Genomic DNA, 16294 nt, shown 5'->3' with positions numbered 1-16294 from the left:
TCAACAGTGTTTTTTCTTTCAGCCTGCAGTGTCATAAAGTGACCAGGAGAGGGAGACAGATATCAGTGTGCCCATAGTGTGCCTCCTTTGAGTTTATTTTCCGCTGGATAAACATCCTCTAAGGCCTTCATTCTTACTTGAATAATGTCTTGGATGGTTACTTTTGATTTTATTCTAATAAAAATATGTTAACGTAATAACTAAAATTAAAAACTGAGAAGCCCTGTCGTCTTCCTGTTCTCACGTTGTTTCCAGGAACGGGATTTGTATTCTCTATTTTGGACCTAGCAGCACTCCGTACACTGACAGGGGTCAACAAACGGGATTGTTGTGAAAATCAGCGGCTCATCGATCTTTCATCAGCCGGTGTGAAGCTCACACCAGCGGGCCGCCGCTGGAAGGGAGTCCCGGTCAAGCGGTGAGACGCTGGGGGTAAGGTTAGCAATAGCTAGTTAGCTTTAGCTGTTAGCTTGCTTCTAGCTTCGATGACTGATAGGGAACCGAACCGAGCCAAGGGAGGCACTAACACCTGCTGTCATCCCTCGCAGAACCAGAACCGAACCGGACAGCTGATATTAGACTAAGCTCTGCGGTGAGCTAACGGAGCTAACAGCAGTTTATAGGGCTGCAGCTAAAGCTAACAGCAGCGTTAGAGATCTTGGAGGATCCAGAAGATTTTGAAGAATAAATGTTGACTAGTAACTTAATTAATGGATAATAAATGTTGGTTACTAACCTGATTAATGTGACATTTAGCTTCTTTCTGCAAAACTGTTCAACATCAAACAGTAACAGAAAATATTCTACTGAAAGTGAGACCGAAGGAAATGTTCCGAGTTATGCCCTTAATATTTAGTTAATGGTAAAATAATAATTAAAATACTATTTGATTGGTGTAAATTTGCTAAGATCCGGGTTATTCAACCCTTGTGGGTTCTGTCAGCAACGGACCTCATTAATGCAGTGGCTCCACTGTATAATGCTAAGCTGAATATTCTTAGGGTAAAAAAATTGAAGTATTTGTTTTTCAATTTTCTTCAATTTGCCTAAATCCTCATGTTTTGTTTGGTGCACGAGTACTTGGTGCAGTACTCCAATTGGTTGTTATTTATCCAAACAAAGTACAATGTTTGCAAAGAATCTCCTGATTGGATGAAAAAGAGCTGTCTGTGATTGGCTGGTGGTGTAGCTCATTTAGCCACATTAGCAGACAGATACAGAGCCAAGCACATACAAAATGTTATTTTTTTTGTTCACACTGAAGAAAATATCCATTCTAGCTAGCACTCTGCTAACTGCCTCATCTAGTCCACCGAGGTTCTGGCAAGGTGAGTTCAGCAGGTGAACATTGTCTTTGCTACCGTTTGGATTTCAGGAAAGAATTTTATTCACTTTTTTAATCCTTTATCCATGTTTAGTCAGTTTATTTGGTGAAGCTGTTGGTGTGTAGACAGGAAATCGTTAGATCCATTGACCAAAAAAATGACCTCAGACTCATGAGATGTTGCAATTGCTCTTTCAATCGTTTAACCAAATATACTCTTCAATTCGTCTTTAATATCTCTACTACTGGTGTATAAAACCTTATTTAAAATAAAGAAAATCATCTTAGGATGGTGGGAGAAGTAAGCCTGGCAGCTGCCAGGCTTATGATGCGGTGGGGGAAATCCTGAAACCCTGTTCTGTCAGCAGCGTGCGGCGGTGAATCAGGATGAGCACAAAGGGAGGAGTCACAGCTCTGCCACGCAGGAACTACAGACTGGCCTCAGACATGGACAAACCCAGATCCACAGGTAGGACACCTGAGGTCAGCCACAGGTCACAGGAAGTACTTCCTGTCAGGGATCCCATGAGCTCTGGATGCAACATGCCTGACAACCGGCTATAGATGATTATATATGGATTCAGATCCTCCATGGCTGGCCTTGCATTTGGGGACAATTAATGAAACGTTAAAAGTTTTAACAATATATTTGTGATATACTGGTAATGTATTGGGGATATGTTGGGAGATATATTGGTGTTACATGGGTAATGATGAAATTTTGGTAATGTTTTGGCTATATATTGCCAAAATATTGTTGATATATTTCTAATTTATTGACAATATTAGATATTGGTTGTAAATTGGTAATATATTTATATATTGGTGATGTATTGATGGCATAATAATGATATATAGGTGGTATATTGGTGATGCATAGAAGATACAGTACAGACCAAAAGTTTGGACACACCTTTTCATTCAAAGAGTTTTCTTCATTTTCATGACTATGAAAATTGTAGATTCACACTGAAGGCATCAAAACTATGAATTAACACATGTGGAATTTTATACTTAAAAAAATGTGTGAAACAACTGAAAATACGCTTTATATTCTAGGTTCTTCAAAGGAGCCAGTGTTTCTCCACCCTGGTCCTCAGCCTCCCTGCTCTGCATGTTTTAGATGAGCCTCTGTTCCAGAACAGCTGATTCAAATGATTACATGACCACCAGGTACTGCAGAAGCCTGTTAACCACCCAGAGATACAATCCAGGTGTGGCAGAAGGGAAACACCTAAACCATGCAGGACAGGGGGCCTGAGGACCAGGGTGGAGAAACACTGGTCTAACTCTAAGCAGGAAGACAATTAGACTGATTGTTGGTTTCCTGTCGGCTCCCACCTCACTTCCTGCTCATGGTTCATCCTCAGCCTCTCCAAACTGAATAATTCCTGGAGCAGAGGAAGCAGTAGGTTCCTGCAGGGTTCTGTTGGGTGGTTCTGGCCAGTCCCAGTCATACAGTCCCCATGTGGAGCCGGTTTAGACCCAGATGAAGGTTCTGGTCCTCAGCAGAACCTGGTCTTCTTCATCCCACAGGTATTGTGAACGAGAAGCTGCTGAGTGACTACCTGCACCACGTGTTTCCCTCCACCAAGCCGGGACCAACCGTCGCCTCGCTCAGGTACCAGACCCACTGCCAGTCCCGGTTCTACAGCCCAGACTGGCCCGGTTCTGACTCTGACACACTAACTGCATCTCAGTCAGTGGAAGGCCATATCAGGCCGTGTGTGTGTGTGGGTGTGTGTGTCCTGGAAGCCACCAGCTTCATGTTTCAGGCCCGGTTCTAATGATAGACCGGTTCTGTCAGCTGTCTTGACACAAACTTTTCTTCTTCTTTTGATGTTTCCATTTTTTAGACTTAATCCCTTGTGACTTTATTTATCCATCTTTTTCTATTTTACACATATTTCTCATGTTTATTTCACCTTTTGATGTTTGAATTAAATGAATAAATAGTGCTAATAATAATAATAATATCCCAGTTAAACTCCTGGTGTCTTTATGGAAGAAAGTCTTAAGATTTCATTTTTTAGACATGAAGATGGAAGCAAAACTTTGACATGTCCATCATATTTGAAGAGAAATAATAATAATAATAATAATAATGATAATAAAACTGAATAAAGTTTGGACTGGACTTAATAAAATCCCAAAAGAACCGGGCTTCTGCGCTGATCCTGACCCTGAATTTTCCACCTTTAACATTATTGTTCCATAAAGACGGTATTGACTGAATGATTGATGAAGAATCTGATCAGTGTGTGATGTCCAGAACACAGCCTGAAGGTTTCCTAGGTAACCGGAGCTCCAGCTGGTTCTGGTTCTGGTTCTGGTTCCGGCTCCTCTGAGGATTCAAACCTTCAGCCTTTCTGTGTCGGTCTGCAGGAAGCCTCTTGGTTTCCAGGACCTGAGCTCACACCTGGAGAAGCTTCTGTCTGAAGGAGAAACACCTGAAGAGCTCAGAGGTAAAGTCCTGCTGCAGCGCCTTACACTGTAAAAACACAAAACCTGACCAGGTATGTTTTCTCTAGTTTTGTCATGTTTCAAGTCGGCTTTAGCTTCTGTCCGATGTCGTACAGAAACTTTGAATCTTCCATTTTACTTTTACTACTTTTCTACAATCATTACATCCATTTAGCATAAATGCTGCTTCAAACCTTCTCATTTCAGTTGGCAGTGAATTCTGTGGTGGAAAATGTTATCAGTAATATATTATGACTTTATTAATCTGATGTTCAGTAAACTACCAGATAAAAAAATTACACCACAATTCCCTCTTTTGATACTAAAATACGTAACATTTTTATATGAACTCCAAGTTTTATTTAACCTCAATAGTTTAGATTTTTTACAGCAGCGTTCTCTGCAGCCGGGCTGCTGGACGCTATGCTAGCTCGCTATGCTAGCTCTCTACGCTAGCTCGCTATGCTAGCTCTCTACGCTAGCTTGAGGAGCAAAGCAGCTTGATCAATTTGACTGGCAGCCAGAAAGATGCTAAATTTCCCTCTGAGGAAAATAAAGGCTACTTGTATCTTCTGTCTCCGTCTTCAGGAATTTATTTTAACTTGTATTTTATAATAGTGATTGAAACACAGATGATATTTATATTAAAACAATTACATTTATTGGATTCCATTTTTTTTTCTTAATTGTTCCTCCAACTTTCTGAGGCCCCCTAGCGCCCCCTGGCGGCTCCCTCTCTGAGGAACGCTGTATTCAGATATTTGCAGTAGAAACTAAACAAGTTGTTGGTCGGGTTTAGTTTTTGCAGTGCAGACCTGCAGCCTGATCATGTCCCTGTCCTCAGATCCGTCTGCAGAGGGCCGTCTGGGTCCTCAACCTGTGGTTCTGGACCACACCAGCGGCTTTGAGGGCCTCTTGTTCGTGGACGACGACCTGCTGGGGGTGAGCCGGGTCTGTCTGGGTCAGAACTTCCAGACTGTAGCAGAACGTCTCACATGGTGTTTGCTTCCTGCAGGTAATTGGCCACAGCAACTTCAGTTCCATCAGAGCCACCACCTGCGTTTTTAAAGGTAAAACACACCGGTTCTGCTGGGTTCTGACCGGACCGGGCCCAACAGAACATCTGAACGGTGGGTTCTGTTCCCGCAGGGAAATGGGCCTACGAGGTTCTGATCTCCTCTCAGGGTCTGATGCAGATCGGCTGGTGCACTCTGAGCTGTCGCTTCAACCAGGAGGTGAGGAAGAGGAAGAGTCGGCGGGGCGGGTCGGCTAGCCGGGTCGGTTCTGACACAGTTCTCTGTTCTCAGGAAGGGGTCGGGGACACGCCGGACTCGTACGCCTATGATGGAAACCGGGTCAGAAAGTGGAACGTAACGACCACCAACTACGGAAAGGTGACACAGGAAACGGGTCGGAGCGGGTCAGAACCTCAGGGTCTGGGTCAGAACCTCAGGATTTGGGTCAGAACCTCAGGGTCTGGGTCAGAACCTCAGGTCAGAACCTCAGGGTCTGGGTCAGAACCTCGGGGTCTGGGTCAGAACTTCAGGTCAGAACCTCAGGTCAGAACCTCAGGATTTGGGTCAGAACCTCAGGGTCTGGGTCAGAACCTCAGGTCAGAACCTCAGGTCAGAACCTCGGGGTCTGGGTCAGAACCTTGGGGTCTGGGTCAGAACCTCAGGATTTGGGTCAGAACCTCAGGATTTGGGTCAGAACCTCAGGATCTGCGTCAGAACCTCGGGGTCTGGGTCAGAACCTCAGGTCAGAACCTCGGGGTCTCTTGTTTCCAGAGGTACCACTGTTTTCCCATAACATGACAGTCTAAATGTTTTAGTTGGATTTTAAAAAAGCACCTTATTATATTGTTACATTTTTGTGTCAGCAGTATTAAATACTGACTAAATAAATATGAAACTGTGGTTTTCTCACATTATTGAACTTGGACATATTTATAAAATATGGAACCGTCTCTGGATGATGATGAAGTTGAAGCTTCGCTCCATAACGAGCATCAACAGGCCTCAGAATCAACCTTGTTTATTGGCTTCATGGATTTTTCGTCATTCGTCCGTTTTTCTGTCAACAGATCCTTGCCTTAAGAAAATCTACGGAGAGAAAATAGTCTCAAAATACCTGTGTGCGTAATACTGGATTTGTAATCCGTGTAAACATTTTTGTGTATAACTTTGGATAGTTGTATCTGTGAAACATGATTTGTAAACTATAAAACAAAAATTTGTGTGCAACTCCGGGTACTTGTAAATATATGGTCATATCCACATATTTACGTATGTTTTAATTGTATACACATGGATTTTAAACCATGTAATCTCAGCTGTATATGGAGAAATTAAAAAGTACAAAACAAAAGTCCACACACAATTTAGCCCTAAGCCTAAACATGAAATTTATACACACACATTTGTTCTAACTTCTCTTAAACTGTGCTGAAGTGTGACACTATAGACACATGGACTTATCTACCAACAGCTAAAGTACATTAGCTCCCGCTAGCAGAAGAATATGAGGACAGAGTATTAAACTACCAGATATATAAAACGTAATCTGAAATTATTTATAATTACTCGACGTCTCATTATAACCGGAGAGCAAAGCCTGCAGGTTTCACTTCTACTTACTTCTGAGGACAGACCACCGGGACGCTCCGTCTTGTTTGACAGCTTGTTTTTCCAGCCAGCGAACCATTCCGCCACCTAGTGGTCGTTTTTAAACTGTATTCTCAGCTGTACCGCTCAAAAATGCACAATATTGTCTACAAGCAATTTTTAGTATTATAAAGAAGTACTGAAATATTCCGTTTTCCAACGTAATAACGTTTTGCCACTTCGGCACAAGCACAGTGAGAAACATTCAGAGGATGAAAACACTGGACTTCGAACAAAAATCAGATGACCCAGCTTTCCACCAGCATTTAAACGCACCATTTACGCACAGATCTGAGGCGTGAAATGAGTCTCAAAAATCTTCGTACATCGTAACAGGTGATCTGTGTGTAAATGCAGCTCTGTCTGTATCTGGCGACTCGTGTTACTTATTTAACATTTGTAGGCGCAGAAGGTTTGTCAGCTTGAACTTAAAAAATCTGTGTAGAAATTTAACGTTGGTAGAAATTGCAAATTGTGTGTGTGCTTTTATTTTGTATTCGTAGTTTCTTAATATTTGTGTATGCATTTGACCACATATTTACAAGTACCCAGAGTTACGCACAAATTTTTGTTTTACTGTTTACAAATCATGTTTCACATTTACAACTATCCAAAGTTATACACAAAAATATTTACACGGATTACAAATCCAGTATTACGCACACGGGTATTTTGAGACCATTTTCTCTCCATGACTTTTGGTTGAATGTTCGGCTGAATGAGCGATATTAAGGTGAAACTTCAGGAGTTTAAGTGTTTATATTCTTAAACAAAAACGCATAAAGTGCGTTTTTCATCATCCCACACTGGACTCTGGACCGTTTCTCTTTCCCGTTGTAGTACGTCCCTGCCGCCATCTTTGTTTCTGTTCTAGCTCCGCGTAAGGAGGACCAGCCGCGCCCTCTGCTGGACGGCAGCTTAACTACACTAAAAACAGGTCTAAGCCAGTGGTGTCCAAACTTTTTGCCATTAAATTAAAACTGAAAATATTTATTTTTGTGGACATTTGTTGTTTTTACCCCTGCAATAGAAATAGATGTTATTTTAAAAAGCAAAGTTGTTTGATTGTTGTAGAAACAGGATTTAGCACAGTTGCTGTATTAAATGACTAGTGCGGTAAATATTTTCCAAAATGTTTTGGGGTTTTTTTTTGTCTTTGCTGCTAGATTTACCAAAATGTAATCAATAAAAACATAAAAAGTGTTAATAAAAGAAAGATACCTGATCTTTGACCTAAAATTCAGTAAAAATCTGAAATTAATCATAAATTTGTTCCACTCTTGAATTGTAGATCAAACAAAATCATCCAGAGGGCTGGATGTTTTTAATAAAATAAAATAAACCATTAATCAAAAATTAATTGTAACTTAATTGTTTGCATTTTTCGTCAGACCCAGATGTTGTGGGTCAGAACTTTGTGTTTTGGGTCAAACCCAGATCCAGATGTTCTGTTTTCCTCTGCAGTCGTGGGCAGCTGGAGACATCGTCAGCTGTCTGATCGACCTGGATGAAGGAACCATCACCTTCTGCCTGTGAGTCAGCACATGCTGACAGTTTCCATCTGTTTCCAGTATTTATGCTAAGCTGAGCTAGCCTGAGTTATGCTGCCTGAGCTTTTCAACCAGAACCAGAACCATCGTCTTCTCTCCCTGTGTCTCCAGGAACGGCCAGTCTCTGGGGACGGCCTTCAGCAGCATCAAGACGGGTCCCGGCGTGGCGTACTTCCCGGCCATCAGCCTCTCCTTCAAAGAGTCGGTGGCGTTCAACTTCGGCAGCCGGCCACTCAGATATCCTTCCCGCCGGTTCTGCGCTGCCTCCCCGCTCCAGAGGCTCCGGAGCCTCCCCGTACAGATCTGCTGCGTTAATTTAGAGGAAATCCAACCCTATCTATAATATATTGATGTAATTAGAGGAACAAATAGCTTTGCTTTCCTCACTACAGCGACAAAATAAGAACCATTTTCACTTCCAAAACTAAATAAATGGATGAGTTCAGCAACAAATATATTTTATTTGCAAAGTGCTGCTCTACTCACTCAGCCTTGAAGTGAAGCAGAAACTAACCCCCAGTGTTTACAGATGTCACTTGTGCGTCAGATATGTGGATGTACCAGAAACAAGCGAGTGCAAAGGTTCCACTCAGAACTTGTGCTTCTGACCGATTTTATTGGATGCTGGAAAACATTATTGTTGTGTCCGTCCGTCCGTCCGTCCATCCATCCATCCATCCATCCATCCATCCATCCATCCATCCATCCATCCATCCATCCATCCATCCATCCATTTTCTAACACCCTTCTCCCTTGTGGGGTCGGCAGGGGTGCTGGTGCCTCTCCAGCGAATGTTTTGGGCGAGAGGTGGGCTCGGTGAATGCGCATATGAAACTGGGGGGTTCGGTACCTCAAAAAAGGTTAAGAACCACTGCGCTAACGTTAGCTTCCACAGTCCATATTTCCAAAGGATTAAAAAAAATAAAAAATCTGATGGTTGAAGAACAGATTAAAAACGGTACACTTCTTTGTTGCGGCAAAAAAAAGTCTGAATTGAAAATGTTTTTTTTTTAATATTAATTAATTACAAACTTTGTGATTAACTCTATTAAGCTTTTTAATGGAGTGCCACCACCATTAATTACATACATTTTTCATTTAGTGAGTCCGGATTGATCACCTTTCATAAAGTGAGACCAAAGTTCCTCCCAGAAGCTTTTAAACAATCAGAAGAACCTGAAACTGATGAACTGCATGAAAACAACACAAACAGATTTTAATCCCGAGATAAAAGATGAAATTATATTTGTCTGCTGGTCTGATTGGGTGTGTGCCTGGGTCTGGTTCTGTTCTGGATTCTTTGACCCGCTGCAGGACCAGAACCAGAGGCTCTGATCAGTGAATCAGGTGTTTTTGTCCTTAACTGGAGAGGGCGCCACGTACCCAGCTGACGGCTACCTGCCGCTGCAGGACCCCCCCACCGCAGACCTGCTGAAGGCCCACAGGCTGCTGGGATACATCAAGAATGTCCTGTCCACCTCCATTGACACTCAGGTGACCAGGCCGCACGCTGGTTCTGATCCGCAGCCATCCAATGCTGCTACACCTGCTCTCACTGAACGGTCAGGAAGCCAGTTTGGATCAGCTAGAGTTCAGGACGCGTCTCCGAAAAATAAATCCAGTTTGTCCATCAATCCAGTTTTTGGTTGGAAAATCTTGGATATTTTCCACCAATGCTTTCCTTGTGATTCCATCGTGCAGAGTGATGTCAGCAGGGCGGCCATCTTGTTTGATAAGCGTGTTTTACAGCTTCTGTTTATTTGGACTTTGAATTCAGGTCAACTTTACGACAGAATATCAGAGTTTTTCAGAATAAAGTGGTTGAGAACAAAGTGATGATAAACTGTTACCAGAATCCAGTTTTTATATTTGCAGAATGAAGTAATAATTTTATTAGAACTCCTCTATGAAAAGCAACAAAAACTTAAATGGGAAATGTTGAGAATTTTATGAAGTTATACGTTGGGATTGGTTTTAAATTTGAACATATCAAATTATTTTCAGCAGCAGGACTTTACAAACCACACAGACTGAGCTGCTCATGTTGAATCTCAATAACTAGAAGTTTTATTCATTAAAACAACTTTATTCTTGTAATTTTAAGATGGTTTTCTGGTAAAATCGTGTCTTTATTCTGCTAATATTACTATATTCTCATAATTAAACAGAGAAGGGATGTGAATTAAGTCACATTTTGAAAATATTTAATTTGTAATTAATTTTTTAGAAAACAAAGCAAGAGAAATAACTAAAAATTGAGTATGGTATGAAAAACTTTAATATTTATGCGTTTTTCCCGCCCTTCGTCTCTGACGGTTTCTGTGTGCAGGAAGAGAAGCTGCTGGAGAAAGACTCCGCCGTCTGGAGGCTCCAGGGAGAACCCACCGTTCTCATCACTCTGGCTCACATCTTCAACCTCTTCGCTCCGCTCATGGTGAGACGAGCCGCTGCAGCCTTCACCAGAACCTCCTGCGGCCCAGATGAGGCTGCAGCGGCTGCTTCCTGCCAGCAGGAGGCGCCGCTGTTACAGCCGTGTGTGTGTGTCTGTCTGCAGTGTAAGGTCTACCTGGTGGAGGATGTGCTGATGAACTTCCTGCTGGGAATCCTGGAAGGAGGCGGTTCTGTGGATGAACATCCGCTCATCCAGCAGCTGCTGGACCTCTTCTGGCTGCTGATGGAGGTAAACATGGAGCTGCAGCCTCCGACCCAATTGGGCGACCAGGTCCAATTGGGTCGGAGGCTTCCCCTCTGGGGAAGATCTCCTCTCTTCCCCAGAGGAGATCAGGAGGCTTTAGAAAACATAAACAAGGTTTGGGTTGAGGGGACTAGGAGCGCCCTCTGGAGGCTGAAAATGTTGTGAAAATGTTGCAGAATCAATGTTTAAGTTTTTCATGTTGCAGCAGAGATTTATTTAGATTTTTCATCATCACCAGTGGGTCCCAGTTTGACTGAGGGTTTCACCAGTGGTGGGTCCCAGTTGGAATCACCAGCTGGTTCCAGTGCAAACTTTGATCAGCTGTAATGATTAATGGTTTCTGATCAGATGTTCCGACTGGTCTTGTTGGTCGGGTCAACAGCATCAGTCGTCTTTAAGTTTAGCCGGGGGAACCAGGCCTTGACCCCAGTGAGACCCGGTTCTGGCAGGTCAAAGTTCATGGTGTTCCCTCTTCCTGCAGGACCATGAGGTGAACGAGTGCCTGAAGCAGCTCATGATGTCCCTGCTGAGGGCGTACCGCTTCTCTCCCATCATCCCAGACCTGGGCTTCCAGGTACCACCCGCTGCCTGCCTTCTCCACTGGGTGGCGCTCTGCACTACAGCTGATCAGACGTTGGTTTCTGTTCCAGATCCACTATCTGCGTCTGACCACCGCCATCCTGCGCCACGAGAAGTCCAGGAAGTACCTGCTCAACAACGTCCTATATCCTTCTGAGACTCCCGGTTCTGTTTTCAAGCTCAGTTCAGAACCAGCAGGCGATTGGGTCAACTTTCCTTAACGAAGATTACGTTCGATGTTCTGCGTTCAGTGGTCTTCTTCTACATCAAGACTCCTCTGAGAGTCAAGGAGGCGGGACTGGAGGAGCTGATCCCGACCACCTGGTGGCCCACACACTTTGACAAGGAGGTAAACAGAACCGGTTCCTCCTTTCAGAACGCCTGTTGATCCAGAACTAGAGTCTGTCAGAACAGAAGGGTCAGGTGTCGATGAGGTGCAGTTACTACTTCATCCTGCGGGATGAAGTAGTAACTTCATCCCGCAGGATCTGAGCCTCCTTAGTTTTCTGTGTGCTCCTTTCTTTCTAAGCTGGACCTTCTGGTTCTGGTTCTGCAGGGAAAAGATGAGCGAGAACCCAAAGACGAGAGTTCAGATGAGCGTCTGAGGCGCCGAGCGTACGAGAGAGGCTGCCAGCGGCTGAAGAAGAGGATTGAAGGTGTGGCGGATGAGTCATTCAGGAATATGCTGCTTCTGCAGGTCACTGACCTCTCCTCTGTTCTTCTTCAGTGGTGGAGGACCTACAGGTCCAGATCCTCAGGCTGCTGCTCAACAACAAGGACAAAAATACGGTAGGTGAGATTTTTAATTCAAATACATCGTTTCCGTGGCAACAATGGAGAGTTGCTTCTGAAGTTAGTTTTTCTGATTTAGTTTGCCCTGTTTAGCTTCCTGCCAGTATCCCATTAGATTGATTTTAAAGAAAACATTGGAGGTTTGGAGCAGAGGCAGTTTGAGGTTCAAGTGAATTGAGGTTGAAGTGGGTTGAGGTTCAGACATGTTGAGGTACAGGCATGTTGAGGAACAGGCATGTTGAGGTACAGGGATGTTGAGGTACAGGCATGTTGAGGTTCAGGCATGTTGAGGTACAGGCATGTTGAGGTACAGGCATGTTGAGGTTGAGGCAGCTCTCTGACAGAAATGTCTCCGTCCATTTCTTTCAGGGAGAAGCTTCTCGTTACATTTTCCTCAACAAGTTCAGAAAGTTCCTACAGGAGAACGCCAGCAACCGAGGGGTAAGGTCATCACTGCGGCTTCACTCAGTCCAGCTTTTATCGTTCCTCTAACTGGATCAGTGTCCAAGTGGCTCAGTGGCGCCCCCTGCTGAAGCATCTGGAGACAAACTTCAAGTTTCTGCTTCTGTTTGAGATTTTAGAGCTCCAGATGCATTTAATGAGGACAACCACCACAATGAAGACAACTCCTCTGCCTGTTGGCCTTCACGTTCTCTCTCTATCTCTCTCTGTCTCTCTCTCTCTCTCTCTCTCTGTGTGTGTGAGCAGCATCCCACAGCTCTGTGTCCTCCTGAATACATGGTGTGTTTCCTGCACCGCCTCATCACCGCCGTGCGGAGCAGCTGGGACGAAGGCAGCAGGAAGAGTCCCAGCAGCCTCAGCAGCGAAGGTACGACATATCATCATCATCATCATCATCATCACTGAGTGATGAAGGTGACTTCAGGAGCAGCAGAGCGTCTGCTGCTTCACCAAAACCAACTCCGACAACAGCTAGAACAGCTGGACGTAGTCAGAACTGCTGACAAGTTTCCTGTCCCTCCCTCGTTGTCTCTGTCTCCAGACGCCTATGTTCCTCCTCAGCTCTTCTACAACGGGAAGGTGGATTACTTTGACCTGCAGAGACTGGGAGGACTCTTGTCCCACCTGAAGAAGACTCTTAAAGGTGAGGCATTCCATCTCTGAGTCCTCTGTGGTGGCCATGGTTACGGTCATGACCCGTCCCCCAGTCTTACTGCTGCTTGTCTTCCAGACGACCTCGCCACTAAGGCCAACATCGTCATCGACCCCGCAGAGATCCAGGCTGCGTCGATGGACGACCTGGACGAAGACGAGGAGAGCGGAGCCGCTCAGGTTTGTTACGATGATCCAAATCATCCTGGACCCGACAGAACCCGACAGAACCCGACAGAACCCGACAGAACCCAACAGAACCCAACCGGCTACTTCAGATTCAGCTGGGCGATAAACCGATTTTATCCATTAGTTGAATTTTTGGATTTTGAAGATTTAAATTGAGTTAGATATGGATTTTTTTCCACCAATGGCCTCCTTGGGTTTGCGTAGCTCAGTGATGTCATCACACCCAGGGCGGCCATCTTTTTTCACAAAGTGATTTTATTTATTTGGACTCTGAATTGAGGTCGACTGATGGAGTGTCAGAGCCAGGATACAATTTTTGATATTTTAATTCTGAGGATTAAAATATCTGGCAGTAGAATAAAAGCATTGTTACCAGAATACTGTTGTAATATTAGGAAAATGAAGTAATAATTTTATGAGATCTCCAACATGAAAGTAATACAAAATGAGGAATGTGAACCATCTTGTGAAGTTATATTTTGCTATCAGTTATAGATTGAAATAAAAAATGTTATTTAAAATATTTTCTGTAGTTTTTTAGAAAAAAAGCAAGAAAAAATGATGATCTGCTCGATTTTATCATAGATTTTAGTTCAGATCTGTCAGATCTACCAGGACGAGCGTCCGATAAAACACCTGGTCTCCTCCCGTCCTGTCAGAGGCCTTTCGGAGCAGCGGCGATGGGCAGTGCCCTGGCCCGACCCAGCTGGTTGAGTTCTCCCACTCTGGGCCGGGCCAACCGGTTCCTGAGCACGGCGGCCGTCAGCCTGATGACGCCGCGGCGGCCGTTGTCCCAGCCGGAGAAGGTGAAGGTCCGGACGCTGGCGGTGGAGCAGCGCACCGAGGAAGACAGTGAGTGGTTCCTCCACAGCATCTGGCTGACCCGCCACAGGCTCCAGCTTCCTGCTTCCTGTCTCCTCTCTGCCACGCAGTCGAGGGTAGCCACGGAAACGACGGCCTGTTGCTGGGGCGACCGCAGGAGGAGCCTGACCAGCCAATCACAGACAAGTCTCTGCTGGAGATCATCGACGGCATCGTGATGATGTACAACCTGAGCGTCCATCAGCAGCTGGGGAAGGTCAGTCTGGTCCCGCATCTTATCGATGCGTCAGTGCAGCGGCCATATTGGTGAGGGACCCGCCTCTGCTGAGGAACTGTGCAAAGACAAATATTTTAGTCTCTACTGAAAATACCTCAATTCACTTTAAATAAAACAAAGCAAACTTACAAATAATATTTTAGTTTCCATATTAATGAAACATTGTATTTATTATTTCCCATAAGAGAAATAATCTGCCGGTGGAACTAGTAATTTTTCATCAAAATGAAGTTTCAAAACAAGCTTCTATATTTTTCTGAGGTTGTTAGTTTTGTCTTATTACACATATATTTGGAGTAAAAACTAGAGTAAAATATTTTAGTAAGATTTTGTGATTTTTGCAATGTATCGGAGCTTAAAATCCTTGAAAAAGTTGGAACTTCATTGAGGAGTTATCAGGGTTTAGAACATGCTTGATTTTTGCTGTGGGAAAAGCAAAAGAACCCTGGATGCCTTAATGCAGCGGCCATATTGGTGAGGGCTCCTGGTCCCTGCTGGTTCTGGAGGTTTCTTCTTGTGCACAGAACCAATCGGTCCAGAGTGGTGAGGTTCGCTAAACCCGATCTGTCCCCTGCAGATGGTGGTGGTGGCAGACGAGGTCCATGAGTACGCTGTGGCTCTGAAGGACACTGAGGAGAAGATTGCTCGCTGTCCCACCAGAGTGAGTCCAGAACCGGACTCTCATCCTGTGACGGCTGGTTCTGCTGGTTCCGGTTCTGCAGTGACTCTGGGTTGTGTGTTTCAGCGCGCAGACATCCTGGACGAGCTGCAGAAGAGCCAGAAGGTTTTTTCAGAGAAGCTGAACCACCTGAGCCGCCGGCTGGCCTGGATCAACGCCACCATCTACTCCAAGGTGGCCCGTCTGGTTCGGACCTCCCGGTTCTGGTCAGTGTGCGGCTCTAACACCCGGTGTGTGTGTTCAGGAGAAGATGCTGGACGTCTACTGGCTGCTGTGCGTCTGCATCCGGACCATCGAGCACGCCGACAACACGGCGTCGCTGTTCGCCTTCACGCCGGAGTTCTACCTCAACGTGGCCATGAACGCCTACAGCGCCCTGAAGAACTACTTCAGCCCCGCCAACAGCATGGACGAGCTGCCAGGTACCGACCCGACCGGTCCGGACCGGTTCTGATGGGAAACCATCCGCCACCAGAGAGTTCTCCACAGAACAGTAAAATATAGCTGAAGCATCATCAACCTGATGATGATGATGATGATGATCCGGTCGGGTTGATTTGTGCTGATGTCACTGTGGCTCAGAGTGACTCCGCCCACAACGTCACCTGATTGACTCAGCACTCAATCATATGACAGCGAAGTCGTTGACCTTTGACCTCTGCTCCATTAACAGGAGGTAGTGTCAGAGTGAGGCACAGTCTGTGTGTGTATCTGCGTGCGTGTGTGTGTGTGTGTCTGTGTGTGTGTCTGTGCGTGTGTGTGTGTGTGTGTGTGTGTGTCTGTGTGTGTATGTGCGTGCGTGTGAGTCTGCGTGTGTCTGTGTCTGTGTGTGTGTGTGTCTGTGCGTGTGTGTGTGTGTGTGTGTGTCTGTGTGTGTATCTGCGTGCGTGTGTGTCTGCGTGTGTCTGTGTGTGTCTGTGTGTGTGTGTGTGTGTGTGTGTCTGTGTGTATCTGCGTGCGTGTGAGTCTGCGTGTATCTGTGTGTGTCTGTGTGTGTGTGTGTGTGTGTGTGTGTCTGTGTGTGTGTGTGTGTGTGTGTCTGTGTGTGTGTGTGTGTGTGTCTGTGTGTGTCTGTGTGTGTGTGTGTGTGTGTGTGTGTGTGTGTGTGTGTGTGTGTGTGCCTGTGTGCGTGTGTGAGTGTGTGTGTG

The 16294-nt window shown here is 44.9% G+C and overlaps 1 protein-coding gene across 1 annotated transcript in view; it reads left to right on the top strand.

The window, feature by feature from the left end:
- Window positions 1–74: 74 nt before the first annotated feature.
- rnf123 (ring finger protein 123) overlaps window positions 75–16294 on the top strand; it is a gene marked incomplete at its 3' end in the record, with an annotated part of 21397 nt that continues 5177 nt past the window's right edge. The window contains exons 1-27 of the mRNA XM_015018206.1: window positions 75–432; window positions 1693–1793; window positions 2861–2945; window positions 3710–3789; window positions 4632–4729; window positions 4803–4857; window positions 4937–5022; window positions 5095–5181; window positions 7915–7982; window positions 8112–8237; window positions 9380–9494; window positions 10330–10434; window positions 10555–10680; window positions 11177–11269; window positions 11346–11419; window positions 11506–11623; window positions 11831–11930; window positions 12002–12063; window positions 12436–12507; window positions 12775–12895; window positions 13070–13171; window positions 13259–13359; window positions 14028–14220; window positions 14301–14446; window positions 15045–15128; window positions 15213–15320; window positions 15391–15568. Of these exons, the coding sequence (XP_014873692.1) occupies window positions 1712–1793; window positions 2861–2945; window positions 3710–3789; window positions 4632–4729; window positions 4803–4857; window positions 4937–5022; window positions 5095–5181; window positions 7915–7982; window positions 8112–8237; window positions 9380–9494; window positions 10330–10434; window positions 10555–10680; window positions 11177–11269; window positions 11346–11419; window positions 11506–11623; window positions 11831–11930; window positions 12002–12063; window positions 12436–12507; window positions 12775–12895; window positions 13070–13171; window positions 13259–13359; window positions 14028–14220; window positions 14301–14446; window positions 15045–15128; window positions 15213–15320; window positions 15391–15568 (2665 nt within the window). The remainder of the gene's footprint in view (window positions 433–1692; window positions 1794–2860; window positions 2946–3709; window positions 3790–4631; window positions 4730–4802; window positions 4858–4936; window positions 5023–5094; window positions 5182–7914; window positions 7983–8111; window positions 8238–9379; window positions 9495–10329; window positions 10435–10554; window positions 10681–11176; window positions 11270–11345; window positions 11420–11505; window positions 11624–11830; window positions 11931–12001; window positions 12064–12435; window positions 12508–12774; window positions 12896–13069; window positions 13172–13258; window positions 13360–14027; window positions 14221–14300; window positions 14447–15044; window positions 15129–15212; window positions 15321–15390; window positions 15569–16294) is intronic.

Source organism: Poecilia latipinna, unplaced genomic scaffold, assembly GCF_001443285.1.
Source record: "Poecilia latipinna isolate Pla-1442-1.1 unplaced genomic scaffold, P_latipinna-1.0 Scaffold2247, whole genome shotgun sequence".
Lineage (NCBI taxonomy): Eukaryota > Metazoa > Chordata > Actinopteri > Cyprinodontiformes > Poeciliidae > Poecilia > Poecilia latipinna.
The sequence above is the reverse complement of the archived record's forward strand: the minus strand, read 5'-3'. Positions and strand labels throughout refer to the sequence as shown.